The sequence below is a fragment of the Phaenicophaeus curvirostris genome, chromosome 20 (genome assembly GCF_032191515.1).
Source record: "Phaenicophaeus curvirostris isolate KB17595 chromosome 20, BPBGC_Pcur_1.0, whole genome shotgun sequence".
In the NCBI taxonomy this organism is placed as follows: Eukaryota; Metazoa; Chordata; class Aves; order Cuculiformes; family Cuculidae; genus Phaenicophaeus; species Phaenicophaeus curvirostris.
The window spans coordinates 5,648,677-5,670,786 of NC_091411.1; the positions used below are offsets into that span (position 1 = coordinate 5,648,677).

The 22,110-nt window shown below is 44.3% G+C and overlaps 1 protein-coding gene across 1 annotated transcript in view; it reads right to left on the bottom strand.

The window, feature by feature from the left end:
• The window catches only part of BRINP1 (BMP/retinoic acid inducible neural specific 1), an 89,788-nt gene that overhangs the window by 43,888 nt on the left and 23,790 nt on the right, over window positions 1–22,110 (bottom strand). The window contains exon 2 of the mRNA XM_069873277.1: window positions 16,778–17,045. Coding sequence (XP_069729378.1) covers window positions 16,778–16,995 — 218 coding nt within the window. The 5' untranslated portion in view covers window positions 16,996–17,045. The remainder of the gene's footprint in view (window positions 1–16,777; window positions 17,046–22,110) is intronic.

Below are 22,110 nucleotides of genomic sequence, written 5' to 3' on the forward strand. Positions count from 1 at the left end.
GGCCATCTGTAACAATCTTCATGTATCTCTCCAACTCATCAACTCTGTTCCATTTCAGTCTCAGCTGAAGTTCTATCTTTTTTCTCTCCTCCCTTGCCTGTGACTCTCTCATTTTCTCCCTCTATCTTTGCTGCTATTTATGATTTATTCTCTGTAACTGTCCTATTTAATGCTGCAAAATGGTTGGCAAGATGGTTTCTGTGGATGACGCTGTAGAAAGCAAAGGGATCCTGTCATTTACCCATCACAACGGAGCTAATTAAACACATCCCAGCATCGTGGGAGATGGAAATCTCACACCAGCACCCTGGTTACCAATATAGTCAGGAGGACAGTGTGAAATGGCCATAAAGCGTTGGAGAAGCTGCCAGGGAGGTGCTTACAGGGACTTCCGACTAAAGCAAGCAACCTTCAGGATCACACTTGGGGCTTGTCTCCTCGCAGTGAGCTTGGAGCATCACCTTGCTCCAAAAGGACAGAATGCCCTTTCCTGGAGGAGCAGCTTGGGATGTTACACATGCCATTCATCCAGGGTGCAGCATGCTCTTGAGAGCCCATGAGTCCTACAGCCTCACCGTTCCTGGAAACCCTGGGATCTGCAGGAGTCGGATCAGCAAAACATGATGAGTCTGTGAGGCTTCTTCCTACATTGGGATTTTTTATCACGCAAACACCACTGTGCAGCTGGTTCTGGGAAGGCCTCTGCCCACACACTAAATAAATTCTGGTGCGGCGCACTGCTTCTCTATGGAAACCGTACCCTGCATTTCTCTCTATAGGATTTTTCTCATTTCAGGCTCCATAATAAATTAACGAGAAGATGTTTTCTTTACACCAACCATAGGAGAGACTCTTTTCTGTACTCGATTAATCTTTAGTGATCTATATTAAATATTTATCTGAAGAAACGAGGCCTGTATTGCAGCAACATTTTCTATTATGAGACTTTATCATATCAAAAGATATTTTCCTGGCGCTGACACTTTCGTACATACCCACCCAGAATTTCTGATGCAAGGGCACCCTTTTTTTTTTTTTTCCTTTCTTTCTCTCCCAGTGACCTTTTCCCTTCATAACAAGCTGATGATATGTTAGAATTTACTGGGTTATAAACATTTTTTATCGAGTAGGAGGAAGCTGGGTGATTTGGCATCAGGTTCCCTAATAAAACCCAGGGGAGAGGCTGTGATGTTTGACACCAATAAAGGCATGGAAGAAGTTGCAGCCTTCTGGGATGCTGGTCACGATGACAAAGGGAGTCAGTGAGTGTCAGTCATGTAGTTTTGCTCTGCTGAAGCACTTTTGGAAGGAGGCCAGCTTGCTGGCATGGGAGAGAGAGCTGGGAGGGACCTGGTAAAGAGCCGTTCTGTTCTTTCCCAGTGTTACTGAAATTGTGTGATTTGCTGCATGGAACAGGGAGCTGGGATTCCTAAACCCTCTTTTCCTGCAACCGTGAGGTGAAGAGATGTCAAAAAGTTCAGGTATCTAAGAAGGGATGAGGACCTAGGTATTGAGTTCAGACATTGGTCCTACAAGAACATGGAGAATGCAGATCGTAGTTTGATCTTGAATCAGTGGATGAATTTTCCTGCCTCAGACAGACCTGGCATTGCCTATGGATAAACAGAATTATAACTATTTTTATTGTGGTAGTGTTAAAAGGAACCCAGACACAGGACTCTGCTCGTGGTGCCAGGTGCTGAACAATAATGCAGAAAAAGAGATGGTACAAATTCATCAAGAGCTCGCAACCTAATACGTCTCTGCCTCTCAAGGGAGCACTGATTTAAACTGGTCAATAACTAACTCATTCCACAAAAGCCTGAGTAAATCATCTGATGACTAGATATGCACACATTATAAATGTTTAGTTCTGATAATATACGATGGAGATGTTATTTCGACAAATAGCTGGTGAATAATATATTTGATGAACTGCATAATATTTTACTAATGATTAATTGATTCATTTGAAACAAACAAACAAAACCCAGCCTTTTCCTCAGCTATCACAAGAAACCCTAAGTAATAGCTGCAAAGAGCTTTGAGATCCCTGGATGAGCTGTGTCTGCTATTCCTCCTTTTATCATTGTATATTTCTAGTGATTTATTACCTGGGGTAATAAATCCATGGCTTATGTTACAGACAGCCTCATTTAAGATTGCAACAGATCCTGTTCAAATGATCCTAACTTGATAATGCCTGCTGAAATCTATAGAATTTGCAACTCAGGCAGTTAAGTATCCAAACAAATTGTTAAATAGCTTTTTTAAGTCTGGACTAAGCTTATCTGAAACATCATCTGCTTTTCCTTTCTGGAGCCAGAAGCATTGTGGTTGGGGATAGTTTCATCTGGGCCAGTTATTACAGGGCAGTGGTCTAGAAGATTCAGTTGAGGATTGCCCTGGCTGCAGTTCTCCCTCTCCTTCATCCCATTCAGAAATATAATTTCTGTGAGTTCACAGGGAAGATAAAGGACCAAAGAGCAAGAGCGCTTCCTCAGAGCTTTTCTGCAAAGGCGGACTGATTGATTACAGATTGGATGCTGCTCCAACTTCCTTTCCTAGATGAAAAATTGAGAGCTCTTAAAAATTGAATAAAATATGCCGTTCTAAGAAGGATTTCCACTGGCACGAGCACAATAGGAGGTAGTAGTGAGTTGTTCAATATTTCTGCGTGTACTGGATAATCCTTCACTACTCAGTCCCTTTGCACTCTCCCTGTGGCACCTGATGATAACTCATCTGTAATTGGTAAGGGCTTCAGTTTTGTGTCTCCAGAAAAAGCTTAAATCGCTCATGTTTGGGAGAGCTCCAACTTCAGTTGCAGCTGGAGCCGTCCAGGAGATTATTCCTTTTTGTAGCTATTTTCAGGGCTGCAGAATCTGGCTTTGTTCCATACTGGAAGAATCTGGAACAGCTTGTAATGTTTTCACTAGGCAAAATTTTGTCAAAATAGCTCATTTCTTAGTTCTCTCTCTTTTGCCATAGTCACTAGTAACCAGAGAGAAAAAGGACATCAAACTGTGTTCAATCCAATTCATCAGCCTGAAACACTGTACTACTAAACAAAATAAAGCATTTTGACAAAGCCTTGCTTTGACGAAAATATTTTTATACCTTACTGAGACAATTTTATTACACCTGAAAAACAAGACTTTACCATCCTGTCATTTACCTTCCACCATCCTTGTAGAACTACCACAGGTCTGCTCTACTTTTGGTGCACAAACCCCATGCTATGAGTGAAAATCCCACCCCAGTAGTACGAAGACTTGCCAGACTGACAGAGAGCTGAGCTGCTTCTATTCCAGTTAGCAGACAGCAGTTGTGAATATAAAGCCTTTACTTCTGGATGTTCATCCATGGTTGTACAGAAACAGTCACCAAGGGAGCTGATATGGTCAAGCAGGGAGATAAAGCACAGCCTTTCTAAAAAGATGCGATATAAATATCTCAGTCCCCAGCAGGGAAAACAATAAACTTATTTGTATAACTCTTCTGCAGAAGAAAATTAAGTCCAAATACAGTCTGCAGTTATCCTGTAAGCTTATTATATAGTAGCATTCAGCCTCTTCCACATTCTTGGTTCCTCCTTTGTTATACACTAGAAGAGCTGGTAGGAATTTTTCTGTCCCCTACTATAGAGCCAATTCACAGAGAGGTATTCTTAGGTTTCCTTTAACCCACCATGGACCACACAAGATGCTTCAGCCACCCCAATATCTGTGTGCACCTCAAACATCAATGCTCTTGACTGCACAGAAGCTTTTTGAACAGCTACAAGCATGGTACGCTCTGCTATCTCCTTGCCTCTTTCAGTATGTATGATTCTTATACTGTATGTGGACAGCCTGAGTGAACATCTATGTGGAAGGCAATCCTCCTTCATCTTATCACACCTGCTTCTCTGTCTTTGTGTGTGTGCAAATATTCCAGGAATAAAGTGCTCCTGGGTGGTGCATACATCTGATAGAAATATTGGAACAAGTTGCTTCAACATCTGCAGCCTTTTCTCCCCTTTCAAATCAATTAAGCTCATCTGAGATTATCCAAGGATTAGCAAAACGCCAGTTCTGGCATTGCTGACTTATTCACACGTGTCTGTTCGGTGTGCAATCTTGTGGTGGGATGGAAGACTCTGGAATATATTTCTCTCTGGGTTTGCAATGCTATTGCTCTGTGGCTTGCTTTCCCTGCTTATGCATGCTGACGAGATTTACTATTATGAATTGCCCCACAAAACTACCTTCAAACTCAAATTTAATAACCTAAGTATTATGAAGATCAATATTATGGCTATTCTCATTCATATGATTAGCACTAATATAATTTTGGGAGATATTTATGCTGCAGTAGTGACTAGAGACCTGGATTAAGAGGAGATCCTCAGCATCTATACAGAAAAAAAGACACTGTTCTCTCCAGCTGCGTACTGAAGTGCAATACTCAATCTCTGAGTCTCCATGGGTTTGGATATTTTATGTAAGTTATCTAATAAGATAAAAAAACAGCCTGACAATCCCTACAGCCATATTGGTAACTGTTTGAAAATCATGAGTCAGGCTCCAAAAAAGAATTAAGAGATTGGTTTTAAAATTCATGAGACTTTTAAAATCTGATAAACTTCAGGATTTTTTTCTTATTCTTTTTTGCCTTCTGCTTTCTGAGTATGTAGGAGTCGTATTATCAAGTTTCCCTCTGCAATTATGAGGGCTGTAAACTTACTTTAAAAATTGAGTTGAGACTCTTACACAATCACAGGACTCTAAAAGTGTGGGCTTTGAAGAGACACGAAATAGTCTTGAGATGCAGTTCATCATGTGACTCGGCAACACTCGCCTGCTGAATCGACACAGCACAGATTTCCAATATCAAATATTTCCAAGAAAGAGTCAGAAATCTTTTACTGGTGGGAGGGAGGAACCTGAGACTTTCACAGTCTGCACATGAATGATGGGAAATGAGAGGAAAACAGGAGGAAGAAAGCAAAAAATACAAGGAGGAGAAGAAGACAAAATGTGAAGGTGGTGAGGCCACACCTTGAATCCCGTGTTCAGTTTTGGGTCCCCCCTATACAGGAAAGACATTGAGGTGCTGGAGCATGTCCAGAGGAAGGAAATGGAGCTGGTGAAGGGTATAAAGAATAAGTCTTATGAAAAGTGGCTGAGGGAACTGAAAATGTTTAGCCTGGAGAAGAGGAGGCTGAGGGGAGACCTCATCACCCTCTACAGTTACCTGAAAGGAGGTTGTAGCGAGGTGGTTGCTAGTCTTTTCTCCTAAGTAACAAGCGATAGGATGAGAGGAGATGGCCTCAAGTTGTGCCAGGGGCGGTTTAAATAGTACATTAGGAAAGAATTATATACCAAAAGAGTGGTCAAGCACTGGCAGATGCTGCCCAAGGGCAGCAGTGGTGGAGTCACCATCCCTGGAGGTGTTTGAAACACGTGTAGATGTGATACTTTGTGACATGGTTTAGTAGGCACAGTGGTGTTAGACAAGTGGACAGGGTGATATTATAGGTCTATTCCAACTTTAATAATTCTGTGGTCCTATGAGAAGATATTAGTCTGATGGGAACTATTCATTGAGCTTTAAGCAGGGATGAAGCTGAGAACCTTCTTCTCTTATTCCTGTCTCTCTTGCTTGCTCTTAAATATGCAACATGCAGTTCTCCCTGTGTTACCAAACTCTCTTACTAGCCTTACCCAGGCTATGTGCCTGCACGCCCCAGGGAAAGCCTCAGACATTTTGGAGGGGCATAAAAGGTAATTTTCTTTCTGGGTTTTTGCTCAAGACCTGGAAGCTAATACTGAAATACTTAATGCTGAACACTCAATAGGCAGGTTTCCCTTTGCAGGGAGGAAAACAACCAGTAAAGGGGAAGAAAAGCAAAATGAGGTTGGGTAGGGGTGCACAGATAGCAAAAATATTTTTGCCCTCTTGACAAAATGCTCAGTTTCACCTTGTCCTATCTTTCACACCTCTAGGTAGCTGTGGGGAGGCAGCGTCCCTCACTGGTTAGCATTTGCATGCTCTTCCAAGCTTGAATCCCCCAAGTGCACCATGATGGTCAGCTACCAAAATCAGTGCTTGAATGCAGTTTGTGCTCCAGCAGACCTGCCAGTTGCTGCCAGTCCACAAAACCTTTGTTTGCAGCTTGCAAAGGGGGCACTTTCATTGCAGAAATAACAAGACCTCTAGCTACATCAGCAGGGGGATCAGTGTCAGGATGATTCTATGAGTTATCACCAAGTCACTCAGAGTCCAGAAACTGTGCCCAGCTACAAGTTACAGAGGAACAGCTCTTCCACTGGCTTTTCACAATACTCACTCATGGGAATGAGAGGCGGTTGCAATATCAGACACATTTGAGCCTTGAGACCCTAGTGTGCTGACTGAAAGCATAACCTTAAAATAAGGTTCTTCTTCAATGAACCTTGTCAAAGTTCTGGGAGATGGAGAGCGTCCATAGGCTTCTCCTTAACTGGTCTCTAAAACATCTTGTTTCTCCCTACCCTTACTAAAACTTATGGCAGGAGAAAGAACAGCATGAGATTTCAGGCCAGCTGGTTGCACACCACACAGGCATCACAAAGGAGTTCTCTCAATCTGGGCTAACGAACTCCAGGAGGCACAAAACCTCCTGCTATAATCCCAGATCATTTCCATGTTTCTGCTTAAAAAGTACTGTGCACCATCAGCACAATTCAGCCTGTGGGAACACAGTGGCAGCTCGCTGGCGTTTGCCACCTCTGGATGCTGGCTGGGCACAGGCAGAGGCTGCGTCAGTGTAAAATCTAGCTCTGCCAGGCTGCATGGGAGCGATCTCCAACAACGAAGGGCACGCTGCTGTAATTCTGCCACAGCACAGCTTTTATGGAAACAACCCCTTTCGCCAAGGAAGCACTTTCATTGTGAGCAGAAGCACAAGCAGGACTGACCTGATTGGGAATTTGATGTAATGACTTCCTCTCCCGGCTGCTCACCCCTGTGCTGGGAGCCGTCTGCACATTAAAGCAGATGTTGGTTGCACTTGGGTCATGTTTCCAAGCTTTCTTTTGCAGCCAGAAGAGCTGGAGACTCTTCCCTCCCTCCCCGCACTCGTTTCTTAATTAAAGCTTAAATTCTGATGTCATCACATGACTGTAGGAGCAGAGCCCCAGGCAGGCATTTAGTGCTCTGTGTTGTCAGCGGGACTTTGATTTAGAAGCATAGCAGATACTTTAGAGAATCCCATCCCTTTGCTATGCCCCAGCCTGGCCCTGCTTGCAGCTGCCATTGTCAGACCTCAAGGTTTGCCTTTCAGAGCAGGTCGGAGGTTTTCCCACACCTCAGTATAGGTATATATAGGGAGTAGAGTATAGGGACGATGGGGAGGATCTGTTGGAACAGAGTGGCTGGAGGGCTAGGCAGCTGCAAGAAGTCTGGCAGGGAGGGAGGAGGAGGAGGAGGAGGAGGAGGAGGAGGAGGCAGCATCTGAGAGAGCCTCCAGGCCAGACAGCTCAGCGGATTCCGCTGTTAGCTGCAGTTCCCATTGCTACACCTCTTCTCCCTTCCCTCTCAGTATTTCTCACCTGATGGGATGCACTTAACCAGCAAAAATGACTCCTTGGTGAGGGGAATTTCATTACAGCTTCCTGTAAATCCTCCGTGGTCACTATGGCAGTAGCAGAATGCTGTGAATTACTGAGGATGTGACATTAGGTCTGATCACCTGAAACACAGAACTTCCAGGTTTGGTCACCAGCAAACAGCATCCCTAGAACACAGACCTGGCAGCCTAAATACTGCCTCCACCCCACTCCAAGGAGCAGATCAGGTACCACCTGCCCAGGGCTCTCTGTAGGGGAAGCCAAGGCTGCATCAAGCCACCTGGATGCTGTGTTAGCTCCTTAACCAGATCCATGTGTGCCAACCCAAGCCCTTCTCCTTCCCTGCTAGAGTCAAAGCCAATTCCTATGTTTCTTTTCAGATGTGTCCTTGTGGTTTGCACCTGCACTTAGTAGTTTAACACAGGAAACCATCCTGGATGGCTCCAGCTGCCCCGGTGGGACACATCTTGTTCCATTTACAGAGATTGGTGGGTGGCACTCAGCAAAAAAAAAAAAAAAGTGGAAAAAAAAAACTTTCTGGAACCCAAGGGAAACATTAGAGGGATCCAGAAATAGAAAAACTCCTATAATGGGTACAGTCATGCCATTTCCCAGTGCTACTGGTGCCAGAACAAAATTATTCCATGTATCTAACAGGATGACTTCTTTTTTTTTTTTTTAATGTAACCGCTTCTCTGTTGAAATAAGCATCTGTCTGGTTTAAAAGCAGAATTAATAATCTGCTCAGAAAAAGAGTGAAGTCTTCTCCTTGGCTTGTTAGCCTTTAAAATATGCTCCCAAGCCACTGGACCATGGTCTACTGGTCTGAAGAAATCTGAGATGGACGTGCAGAATCATTGCTTTGCATCATGCTGTGGAGCAGTGTTGGGAAGCCTGCTGGCCAAAGGCCTCTGCTTCTCATGCTGAGGGGAAACGTTCCCCCCAGCCAAGCAAGGTCTCAGAGGGGACTGTGTAGACAGCTCCCTCCTAGCCCAGGAGGATGCAGATCTCTTTGGAAAGGTTCAATGACTAAAAATATTTGTCTCTGCTGCTTCTGGGATTTATTGGGAGCACAGTTAAATATTTCATTCTGGATTTAGGCAGGGAATTTTTGTGCTTGAGCATGCAACCCTGCAGAACTGTGCTAATGCTCAGCTGATCCAGCTAAGAGCTTACCCGGGTCAGCAAGCAGGGCAACCAGTTAGTGATACGCCTTTCTAGGCACACAGTTCACGCGCACGCTTTTCTCCAGAGGAAGTGGCCTGTCCTAACCACAAGCGCCCTATCAGAAGATGAACTTATCAACTGCATTGCTTCTGTGCCATTCCCTACACCCTGCGCATGCGCTGCCACGTCAAGATGAGTGTCTGCCCTTCCCCAAAGCTTGGCCAGATGTTCTGTTTTCATATCTTAGCAGCTAAGAGCATATCAAAGGCTGGTGCCGTTTATATTTCTGTTTGCCCTCTCTTCTCAAGAATATCAAAGAGAAGGAGAGGTGTGTCCTTCTGTCAAGTCCTGCAGCTGCCAGTGATGTTCGCAAACCCTCGCCATCTGAATCCAAACGCAGCCAGAGCAGCTGCTCCTCCAGCCCTGACAAGGGCCAAATTCCTTGTCTGCTCAGCCCAGCACTCCTAGGAGTAAGCACTGCACAGCTCAGCCCAAGCCATTCCCTGCCATCCCCCGCTCCTGCCTTTATTCTGCTTATGCAAATATATTAAAAGCTTCTCATGTGCAGGGAGACACATTATGCAGGGAATGTAACAACACTAGTCCCTGAACTGCATCAGGAATGAAGGTTGTGGCTAAAGGAGAGGCTACGTGATGGAATTGGCTGGTTTATGTCCATCACTGAATGGCTCGTATTTGCCAGGCTGCTCTGTTAGAGCTGGTGAGACAGGAATGTAAATTGTGGCTCTCTTGTAAAGTTGCATAAACTTGTAGTAATGTCATTTTTAGATTAACATTTACATTGAAGAGAACACTAGAAGTCTTCATTGTTTACATGCACTATGGAAATAGATTTAAATTTTTGGTTTACACACATTTATTTACAAGGCATTTCCTGATTACAAACCAATGTACATCACTCGTTTACATGCATAATGTAAACTATGGAGATTTCATATTTTTTGCCATGCAATGCTGTACGGATTTCCATTGCTCATTCCACACAGAGGCAAGAGCCTCCTTTCATCTCAGCTCCCTCTGTCCTTCAATTGCTGCGTTGCCTCTCCTAAACCAGCCTTGCCTCTGACTGGAAAACATAAAAGTTGATGTCCCCTTTAAACAGATAGCATAAAAACCTAATAGGAAAAGCTTGTCAGCAGAACTTCAGCATGACTAAAAAAGCCAAAGCAAAGATTAAAAGCCTACCAGTGCCTATCAATTTGTACCAGTGCAAAACATCACCTTAATGCTGTTTGAAAAGAACCTTCACGGTGCTTTTCTTGGATGCTTCAGGCATCCAAACAACTGGAACAGGACTGAAAACTTGCCAGGATATGTGTGTGAGAAAGGAACTATGACTGCGCTCATGTTGTACAGTTTGGCTCAGCCAGTTGCACCGAAGTCTCAGCATCCAGCTTTGTTTTGAACAAGAATGAACCTTCCCACAGCAAAGCTGCAATCCTACTGCTTGTCTTGGTCGTACCTCTGTTGCCCAGCAGCGCTGGGGAAATTATATTATTTTTCCTTACCCAAAGATGCTAAAAGCTGAACTCAAGTAAAGTCAAAGCTGAACCCTGGGGAAAACTTAGCATGCATTTTCACAACCACTTGAATACAACTTTAATCCATATTGCTGCTGAAAACAGCAGTCTCACCAGTCCCCCTCCTGCCTCTATCCACACTGTCCTGTCCCTCTACTGTCACCTGACCATGCAATGAATGAGACCAGAAGAATTATGTAGTTGAAAATTAGGGGTTTTTTTTTAATTTCTTTTTCCATTATCTTTTGTCTTGCCAGATTATTTTTCTGCCAGATGAGTTCCTCGGTTGTAGAAATCACAGGTCTGTGTGAAACTTGCCTGGAAGGTCTGGTCAGGAAAGGCAAAACTTCCATAGTAGAAGCTGCTAAAAATAGTGAAAGTAACCTCGTATTCATGAGCCAAATTGTCCAAGTCCTGCGCCTGAATGTAGGAGTTGTATTCTGCTTTTGCTGAGAAATAATAAAAGCTCAATGGGGAGGCCCTGGCCCTGGTTTCCCAGAGAAGCTGTGGCTGCCCCATCCCTGGAGATGTTCAAGGCCAGGCTGGATGGAGCTTGGAGCCCCTAATCCAGTGGGGGGTGTCCCTGCCCGTGGCAGGGGGATTGTAACAGGGTGACCTTTAAGGCATCTTCCAACCTAAAACTTTCTATGATTCTGTGATTCATAATGCTCCCAGACAGGGCAGGCAGCTGCATAGATGCCGGTGCTGTGTATGCAGGTCCTGGGGCAGCGGGAGATGCTGGATATGCTTGAACAGGTTCTCCAGCCAATAAATAGGTGAATTTTCCTTGAAGTCAACAGCTTCCCATATTTATGTCACGGAGAATCTGGCTCATTGTTTTTAATTTGTGGCACTATAAAACTTAGGAAGTTTTGTGAGGCAGTTTTGTGAGACCAAATCTTTTTCTCCTTCTTTTATTTTTTTTCCCTCTAAGGGAAAATTTAAGGAGCGAACAGCATATGCATTTCTAAGTCAATTGTAGCCTGTGCTACGTGCACAGCAAAGATCTTCACTTCATGGTAATTCTCTTCCTCCTCACCAAGGGAATGACACATTTAGAGAGCACATAGCCTCTCAGATTTGTGGGTTTTCTAGGACTAAATAAAAACCTCTAGTGCGGCCAAATGCATTCAGCAGTGTGAATCCCTTTATGAGCACCCAGTTTAGTGTCCACTTTGAATTGCAGAAAAAGGGTAATCACAGAAATGTGGGTTAGATGGGACCCTTGGGGTCCCTAAGCCAACCTCTCACTTGAAGCTATCACCAGCTCTTGAGCACATTAGCTGTGGCTTTGTCCAGCCATGCCTTGAAAACCACCAAGGATGGAGCAAAAAAACCCACATCTGTTCTTTTCCCCAGGCACCATCCCAACCAATTTATGGCTAGCTTGTGCAGCCAGTTACTCACAACCTTTCCTGTCTCAAGAGCTATATTTCCTTTTTATATATCCAGGGACCTTACTGTAATAAGCATACATAAGAATCAGTTTTGTCCTGTCACTCTGCAGGCAGTGGGAGAGGACAGGACTGGCTGGTTTGTTGTCACATCCCCCACTAAGTTTTGAATCTGTTGGTGCGTTTTGAGCAGCCTTGGCAGAAGTCTCAGAAGTATTGTGTATTTGCAGGTTTCACGAAATTAGGCATCCTCTAAATGGTCCCACTGCTGGAGAAGTTGCAAGGCGAGCAGATCTCCTTTTTATACCCCAGGGTTTCCTTGCTTTCTTACACAGAGAGCCAGATTTTCTTGTCCCTCCTGTCATTTCAGAAAATGGAATTAAACTCCCACATGTGGAAAATCCACATTTCTCCTTGCACATGCACATTTCCCTTCTAGCCCCGTGTGATCATCCGCTTTATATTGCTGCTGTCCCTTACGTCCAAACACCTTGCAGCATTTAATTAAGTCTGCCCAGCAACGCAGAGCAAACAAACGCCGTCATCTCCCATTCTCAGAGTGGTGGGGAGGGAACTGAGGTACTGAGAAGTGAGCTTACCCACAGCCACATCATGACCCTGGGGCAAAAATACAGATGTTGCCTGCATTACCTCTCTGCCAGTCTAACTCTGAGCCCCTCTTGGCAGAGCAGCATGTCCTGTCCTTGCCTTGCTGTAGGAAAGTTGGCAGTCGTAGCCTGTCCACCTGGCTGGACAAGACCATCTCACAACTTGCCTTTCCTGCCTCCTGTGTCTCACCTCTGATATTGAACAACAAAGCCTCATTATTTTCTAGAAAACATGTGTTTTTCTAGAATTTGCTTAAACTGAGCAGCATCATTAGCACAATGCCTTTGTTTCAGTGCTTCTGCCTGGCTATTTACATAGCGTATCCAAGTGCTCAGTCTACTGTTTCTTTTGCTTTGCCTTGTAGCTAAATAATCAGTTTCTGGGAGAAGAAAAAAAGGACAACACAATAATTTACTTCAAAGACTTGGTCTGAAGCTGCTAAATACTGTCTTCTGGTAACCGGAATGTTTTCTGGTCTGAGCAGTGCCCTAGTCCCAAAGCCAAGCTGAGCTTCATCTGTTTTCCAGCTTTCGTGCAGTACCCAGTACCCAAGGCTCTCATGACTAGGAACAACAACAAGGATAGTGATAATGAATATTCAGACATCCCACAAACCACTCTCAGCATCTGCCATCCTATCTGCATTAGCATCAGAGTGCACAGATAATGATCAAAGCAGCATTTTCCTGCCAGAGGCCCCCCTAAACCAACCTTATTAGTATGAATCAATGATGATTAATGTGCTTCCTTAATGCAATTGTATCTACCCCTACTGTCCATGATTTAATATAAAACATCTCCCCCTGTGCATGCCTTCTTACTAATACCACATGCAAGGTGCAAACCTCAAGTGAGCGTACCAGGAAAACCAGTGGCCCAAGCTTTGTGAGAAAGAGACCTAAGATCTGCTAAAATGTCATAGATAGAAGGAGAGAATAAGTCTTTGGAGACTGCAGTGGTGAACTGCCTTTCTGTGCTAGGATGCCACATCTGGATCCAGGGATCCTATGAAGAGATAGCAGCAGATATGCTGTTCTACAGTAATTCTGCTTATGCAGCACATAAAATAGCATGGCTAACTGGAATGGGTTCTTTGCTTGCTGCTGACAGACTTCTGAACTTCAGCTGTGATGGAAGGAGGAGCATTGCATGTTTTAGTTTGGTGGTGCTTCCTTTGAAAGTCACCTATAAACATGAGAAAATGCTTCATTTCACCTTATACTGCTACATGGCATAGACAGAGGCTTTATCTCTGAGGGTTTTCAATGTAAATGACATGGTCATAAATGTGCTGTGTCCATGCTCCCACACATCAAGGCACTGGGGAAATCACGACTAAATAGGCAACAGTGTTTTAATTAGGGGTGGTGAGGTCCTCTTGCCTGATTTCTACATCCACTCCAAATCCTTCATCACTGTGGCTGGTTTGAGGAGCGCTGGTATGGGCCTCAGGAGAAAGAAAAGTGGTCAGGTGAAACCTCACTCAACAAAATCACAAGCACCCAAAGGAACTGTCTGACTGAGGGACAAAGGACAAACCAGCCAACCAAAAAAATTGTGGGAGAAAGGAAAACTGAAAGAGAAGACTACACAGTAAATTCCCATGCTCCAAATCATCTGCTTTTCTAAGGAAAGGAGTGATATCCTTAATGTAGAATAAGTGCCTCCCTTGGGCTAGTCTAGTGCAAAGAGCAATTGAGAGACATCATTTGGGAGGAAAGAAGCTTCTATGTTGGAATTAAACAGTTGACAAAATCCCAACAGCTTCACAGATTCTCACAGTCAATTTAAGGAGCCCACAAAATGAGATTTTACCCCTGTGGGTTTCAGTAAAATGATATGTTCTGGAGGGTGTGTGTGCTCAGAGTCCACTCTTAACTGGTAGAATTGGCTGTGGTTCTACTAATTCCTCATTGCTAGACTGATTTTGACAATGCTTAGCAAATACATGAGCCCAATTTTTAAGCGACCATTTCTGTCAACAGGGCCAGATATTAAAAATAAACATCCCTTCAGCCATCTAGTAAGTCTCCTATCTAACAGCTTCACCTGCTTTGCTGAAGCACATGAGGATTTCTTCTCCTCCTCAGCTGACATCAAATGGAGTAAAAGTCAGTCCCAGAGAGTGTTTCTAAAGCTCTCAACTCCCAGTGGCCCGTGTCTGGGTTCCCCCAAGCCCCCAGCTTTGTCCTTCAACTTAGTGTATGGTCTCTGGCAATGAGATGCCTCCTTATGGGGCATTTCAGTCTTTCTACATCATCTACGTTCCTACTTCCACTGGACCCTGCTTCACCTCCAGTTTCTTTTGTGAATAACGACTTCTCCAGCATTATGACCAGCTGGCAAGACCCTTCTTAGACACCTCCCCACACTCACGAGCCTCCTGTGCATGCAGAGTGCTGCTGTCCATTTTCTGTCGTGGTGGAAGAAAGAGAACCTTGTGTCCTCCCCTTGCTAGAAGTGTCATTCATAAATACTTCAGCAATATGCAGCAGAAATGGAGAAAAACAAATCCCTTTCTACTTCCCGTGTATACAGTTCATCCTGAACTGAGATAAGCCTCCAAATCCTTAGCAGTTTCCTACAAACCAAATGGGAATTTCTTCCTTACGGCATAGGAGATAAAACTAGAAATTGCTGGCTTCACATACAAGCAAGATTTTAGCCCTGTTACGAAGGTGAGGAAAGCAGAGCTGTGGCACAGGCTGCCTGCTCTGGGTGTGAATTCTCTGTCACGGGAAACTTTTCAGGAAAGGTTATCCACAAACCTCTGTCAAATGTGACACAGGTATGGCTGAGTCTGCCTTGGGGAAGAAGCATGGATTAAATGACCTCTCAAGGTCCTTCCAGACCCATTTCTCTATGATTCTTAGAGACAGGATCCCCGGCTTGATGAATCTCTGGCCTGACCTACAGTGACAGTTCTTAGATGTGTCTGAACACATACATTGCATGCATTTCTCTGCCAGTACAGCCCCTGTAGAGTGCTGCGGTGGCATTCAGGGCTGAATAGCTCTTTAGCAAAGGGCAGAGCCACTGCCAGAGGCATTGCATGGGGCTGAGATCTGCACTCTGGATCAAAGTGTGCATTGTCAGCCAGGGCAGAAGGAGAATTGGGGATATTCATAACCAGGAAGAAAGTCTTATTGAAAAAGGCTTGTTTTCTCCACTCCTCTATGCAAGCAAAGACAGTGAGACATCCTTAGTGGAAGTGTGACAGCATAATTTCTAGTTTTGGGGGTTCTCTTCTCCCTGAGCTGTTTTGAATTGAGAGGACAAGCCAGGACAATATTTTCACCCATGCTAACCTGCCCTTGCTCTGCAGGCTGGTGGAGGGGGGTGGATGCTGCACTCCCTGGAGGCCATGGGACAGGCACAACTCATTTTTCTTCCCCATACATAGATGGTGTCTCGCACATCTCTGTTACTCTGCAAGAGCTTTTGGCTTTTTGCCCATGGGAGAACACCGAACGTTGCCCATCCCCCCATCATCATGTATTTGTATCTGTGTGCATGTTGCCAACAGGCTATTCACTAACCCTTCCCTACCTACTAGTTTGCATAGTTGTGTTTGCAAGTGTCTTTCTGAAACACAACAGGACTATATAATTATGTAAATGCGCACATGTCTGTGAGAGTTTTGCAGTCTCTTTGGGTTTTAGCACAAATCTCATGACATTTGCTGGCTTATTCCCCTTTACTCCGAAGTGATTGCTGCTTTAATAGGAGGCTTATATGAGCACTCCAGCTTTTCATGTTAAAATAAAAAAGGAAGTGTGTTTCTGGATATCACAGCTGGCAAGAAGAGCTTGAAACAAGCAACAGCAAAGGCTTCAAAACCTAGAAGGCAAGGGAAAATTCAGATTCTGCCTATTCTCTGTAATTTTTTAATTAGAAAACTTTTAAACCAAGATCATGGTTCTGGAGACAAGTCCAACTCCTACATGGAGATGATAATCTGCAAAGGTCTGAGGTAGGCAGCACATCATTAAGGCGCACGCACAGCAGTGTGAGAACTGACATACTGATGTGTGTTTTGATATTCTTATATCTATTCTTGCCCGTGTGAACCTTAAGCTATTGGCAATTCACATGAGTTTGGTACAGAAGCTTGGTCTGCCCATAGGTACATTGATTTGAAAAATATGCTCATGAACCTGCGTATGAACTTATCTGTCACCACAGGTGAAGTACACCCACACCCTTGGTTCCTTTTTATCTTGATCTATGTTGTGCACATTGCTCTGGTATCACAGTGCCTTCATATCCCTATCAGAGCATTACATCTCAGTCTTTGAAGCAATTTGCATTGCCAGCTTAGGACCATGAAGAACCAAAGAAGCGTTTCCAGGTGGAACAGGGACAATGATGCATCTCCTGTTGACTACAAGCCTTGAGCCCATGGAAACTGGCTGAGTACCCACCACCTACAACTCATCCAAGCTACAAGTGCTGTAGGAAACCAACGTACCTGTATATTTTATATCTGGTTGTAAATCCTTGACGATGTCTTTCCACAAAGGATAAGTAGCTCCGTGAGTGATGGAAAGGCCCCCTGTCTGAAATAAGCCAATCAAATTCTTTGGAGACATGTTGATTGGTAGCAGCTGGGTCCTGGTGGGAGGGCTGTACTAGTATATGGTCCCATATAAACAGGAGGTAGAGGAACTCAACAAGCCTCCAGTTCATGCTTTTCTGTCTGCCTTTTTCCTCTCATTCTTGCTCCATTCTGTGGAGTCCTGTTGAAAAAGAGAGGGAAGAGGAGGAAGGAAAGAGAGAGAGAGAGAAATGAAGGGGAGGAGAGGGAGAATGGAGAGAAAGACAGAGTTTAAAAATGGGAATCACTTTGATCCTTAGACAACTGTCTGTCAGGGTTAAAATAGATATGAAAAAAACAAGTTTTAAAAGACTCAGTCTGCCTGTGTTACAGCTTAGAGTATTTGGCACTGTTTTATTCATGTACCTAAGTGGTTCCTTTAACCTCCTGAACATATATCACCTTTGAAATAACCAGGTCCTGACCTGAGACATCCTCACCCCAGCTTTTCCATCATTTCCTTCATGAAGTTCTCTGCAGTGCCACAAAGGCGAGTGAAGCTGGGTGCAGAAGGTGGCTGCACTCTAGGCTACAATTACCCCTTTATTTTCCCTTTAATGCTGTGCCAGAGAAATGTGTCTTCTGCTTTCATGTCTCTCTGATGATCTGTAATTCATGCTCCACACAACCTGAGCAATCTATAAAGACCCAGGTCTTACTTTAAAGTGTTGCCAAAAATGAAACAAAACAAAATAATTACCCGGGCTTCAGTGACCAGCACATGCACACACACAGGGACACACACGACTATGAAATCCTGCCAAATGAAAGGAAAAAATCACCTCAGCCTTTCCTGCTGAGGTGTTTGGGAGGGGTGTGCCTGGTGGAGGGAGATGCAGTCTGTTGTGGTAGGACCTCAGGGCTCTTCCCAGGATCAAGGCTCTACAGGGTGACATACTGAACATGTCTAATCAGTACAGGAGATTCACTAAGGGGCTTTAAGGGGTGCTTCACACCACGTGGTGCAGGACACACTGTCACCCACGTGATGGGAGAACGGCTGCCCCACTGCACTCCTCCATCAAATCATGGCTGTGGACAGCCCTGCTATGAGCCAGCTCCTCTCCCCGATGTGTTTAACAGCTAAACAGACAAGACATATGATGAGTGGGAAGGGAAACGGAGGGGTGAAATGCCTTGCCAAAGGTTAGGCAACAAGCCATGGATACAGCTGGAAGAGAGCCCTCATCTCCTGACTCCCATTTCCAGCGTTTCAGCCATTAGATCATCTGCCTCCGCAGTCATACTGTTGGCGAGATGCCCCTCTCTGAACGAAGCCATGTGCTCCGTTGGTGGAAGGTGAGTGGCTCGCTTAGCTGGCATCCTGCACCTGGTGTGCACCCCCTCCCTTTCTGCTTCCTAACTGCAACAGCAGCCCAGCGTGTTGCATTGCGCTCCTCATCGCTGGGAGTTGCTCGTACTGCTCTGGAAAAGTCCTCTGTACGCAGGATGATTTCCTCCTCCCGCTAACCTCCTGTCCATCTGGCTGCCTTGCTGAGTTTTGTGGAAGATGTGCCAACAGGGTGGGTATGCCTAGGCAGGCAGAGTGTTCTTGAGGTTACATCCCCCACCCTGGGAGCACAAACTGGTCCAAAAGTTGTCCTCAGGACAAGTGATACCCACCTGTTTCTGCAGAACACAGTGCAGAGAGACTATAGCTACTGTTCAAAGCAGGAGAAATTAAGCTATGCAGAGCTCTGCTACAGTGAGTTTTAGTGTCAAGGCTTATTTGTACATCTCCAGAATCCTTTCTGGTTTTGAATCTGAGTCCATCATAAACTCACTGACAGTCTGCAGTTCCCAGAGAGAAAAGGTTTTGCTAAAAGAAAGGCCAAACTGAGGTGTGCTAGAGGTGCCAGGCACATACACAGCCCTGTGTGTGAACAGGAGGCTTTGGCTGCTGTGAGCAGCGTAGTATAGACCAGGGGCCATCAGCATTTATGGTCAGCGTGGCCACCTCCATGAGCTTGTCCCAGGAGCACAAAGCTGCAAACCCACAGCAGCAAGCATGCACGTCTTTTTGTGTGGGTGGATTGGACCCAGGAGTGCAATGGGGAGCACAAGTGTCGAGTGCGTGTGCGCGCCGGAGCATGTGGGAGTCTGCACGTGTGCACAGCATGTGTTTGTGGAGCTGCAGTGAGCTCAGCAGCACTTGACAAAGCAGAGTTGTGTAAATCTGGTTAAAAACAACAGTCAGCTGTTGTATTACATGAAGAAATGAAAAAAATTAAGTATGGGCAAGTAAATGTTCACTTTTTCTGTTGGGCACATATAAACTTCTTGCCAATTGTGGACAGAATATTACTGTTATTAAACCTAATGGTACCTGTAGCTGCTGACTGAGGAGGTTGTTCCTGTTTTGTAGGTATATGTTTAGTATTAATTTTTTCCACCGACTCCTACTTCATCCATAAACACGGCAGTTCTTGATACTTCGGTTCCTTGCCCCTCAGAAAGAGATATTTCTACTTTACCTTACAAAACCAGGATTCAGGGTGTTTCCAGCCCCACACTGAGTATATCCCAAGTGGGCTACGGCACAGCTCTGCTTCCGCTCACAGTGGTCATGAACCCAAGGTGACTTCTGGGAAACATTCCCAGCTACATCCCACCCTTGGCATTTCCAAATTCCAGTTTGGGAGTTTATTTCTCCTGCTTCTCCATCCAGGCTACTTCTCTGCCTTGCTGCTCTTTGCAATCTACACCGTTCCATCACAGTAAGCAGCTGCAAACTCAGCATATTTGCCATTAGGAGAGTATGCAGATTTGCTGCTAATAATGATCACTTGTTCTGTACACATTGTCCAAACTCGCTTGGTTGTCTGTTCATTAAACTCATCCATAACTGCTTCCTTCATCAGCCAGTCTGGATCAGTTTTCCTTTAAACATTTCACTTCCTATTGAATTTCTATTGCAAAGAGAGAAAGGAGGCTTTTATGTACCAAAGTGGAGTGGCAGCTCATCTCCAGTGCCCAGAACAGTGCAAGTGCAAACTTAAATATGAGAAGTGCCAAAAGAAATGGGTTTCAGAGAAACCCCAGTGTGTCCTCCCACATGCGAGTGTTGTACATTGGGGAAATATCAGCTTATAAAAGAGATGAGATATTCCTTAATTCCTCCCATGCACCTCTTCATCCATCCTTCCTTTCCTTTTAGGTCAAAGTTAGAGTCAGGATGATTAGACTTGTGATGGTTCTCAACCAAAGGTGAAGACATGGGGAGAACATGCCTTGAGATCACTAGAAGAAATAGGCACATCTCCAATCTGGAAGCTGGCTGTGAGTACCTGTGCTGAGAGCAGGGAATGGTGCCTGAGGCAACAGAGGATGGTAGAATGCATTTGGGTCTAGACAACTATCACACCATCAACTTTAATTTTTTAGTAGTATCTTTTTTCCCCCTGCAGCTGCTGTAGAGATGTTGTTTCACATTAAAGATTAATACACACCACAGGGCTGGTCCCCATGGAAGCTATAAAGCTTACTAAAGTGGGATCATTTTGTGTCTAAGGCAATATTGTGAGGTGCATTCTATCTAACTCCTAACAAGTTTGAATCTGAAATTAATTTGTTGGGTGTCTTTATGGGGATCCATTGATGTGAGGTATGTTCTGAGGATTTTGCAAAAGGTCAGCAGAAGAAAAGGCAGGGAGGTGATGTCTTCATGTACACAGCCCTTGGGTAGGAGACTCCAGGCTAATTAAAAGCTACATCTGGCACAGAAGCCATCTCTGCACTAAAGGGAAAACTTGGGGGAGTCAGACACTGGGTTTTGATTCAGGAATCCGCATTCTGCTCAGTTCTGCCCCAGATACCCTTCATGATCTTGGGCATTGACCTTAAATGCTTTTTTTGCCTCACTTTCCAATTATCAGCATAGAGACACAACAGCATTTGTTTGACTGCTTGAACCAGGAACTTGTTGGAGAGGTCATCGTCTGGGTATAGCACCCAGCAAAATACTGTCCTCACATGTCTCACTAGGTGTTCCTATCCTATGAGAAACTAATGACAACCACCTCAAGATGCCAGCAAATTCTATAATGTAGCAGTTCAAAAAATCCAGACTACAAAGCCCATTGCCACTCAGGAGCACTTCAGAACAACATAGTGATCGGGTCCTTCTGATTCGTGTCAACAAACATGATCATGTCATTGTCACATCTGTTAATAAAGCTGATTGGTGGGTGAGCTAGGAGATAGGTTAGCGTTCACAGTAAGTAAGCACTGGGAGAAGAAATGTGTGATTCTGAGTCGGTTTATAGTCTGTTTCCAGCATTGTCCATCATGAAGGCACATCCATCAGTGCAAATGGAGACTTTGGTTACAATGCCTTTTAGTTTGCTGGGCAGTTTAAGATGGCCTTATTCTAAGCTGCATTGAGCTTGGAATATTAAATGTTCCTTGTCTTATGAGCCTTTAGGATTCTTGGAGGAAAAATAGGCAAGTACTTTCTGAAAAGTGCAAGTTGTATTTGAATGTACACTTAATTTCATCGTGATTGATATCTGTGTGTTAATTATATTCTATTTTAGGCAATACCTTTGCTGTCACAAGGCAGCGCCTTTTATCCAAGGAGTTCAAATTGAATTAGAGACATTAATTAAAGCTCTCAGCACTCTAGTAAGGCAGGCAAGTGCTGTTACTCCCATTGTTTCTTGAAATAAGAAGAAAGGAATAAAGCTCTGTGTCTACTTAGCCACTTAAAATGTAATTTTTATACAGTGAGATAGCTCAGAATGATAGATTTTGCACAAAATGATATTGCAAGGCCTGCTTCCTATAAGGGGGGCTGCACAGCCCTAGATCACTGCAATAAATGGGAAAGCAGAATGCAAGAGCTCTGGTGCTCCATCGCTTGCTATAAACACACCACTACTCCTCTGCCTCCTGGGATTTTCTACCTTTCTTCTAACCCCTGCACCTTTTGTTTATCCTAGCTATTAGATTTAAATTGATTTTGCACACATCCCTTCTGTTTTCTTATGCTCATTGTTGTAAACTATTGCCATCAGAAATGCAGACTCAGGAAGGAGAAATTACTGAACACATTATTTGCAGTAAAGAAATAAGTCCCCTATCTCTTTAAGCTTCATGCACCAATAATTCTTTCTTGTGTCCCACATTTGGTTCTTGGCAGTTTGAGAGAGGTTTCTGCCTGCTGCCATTTACCAGAGGGAAGAGGCTAACAATTGCTGTTTGTATCT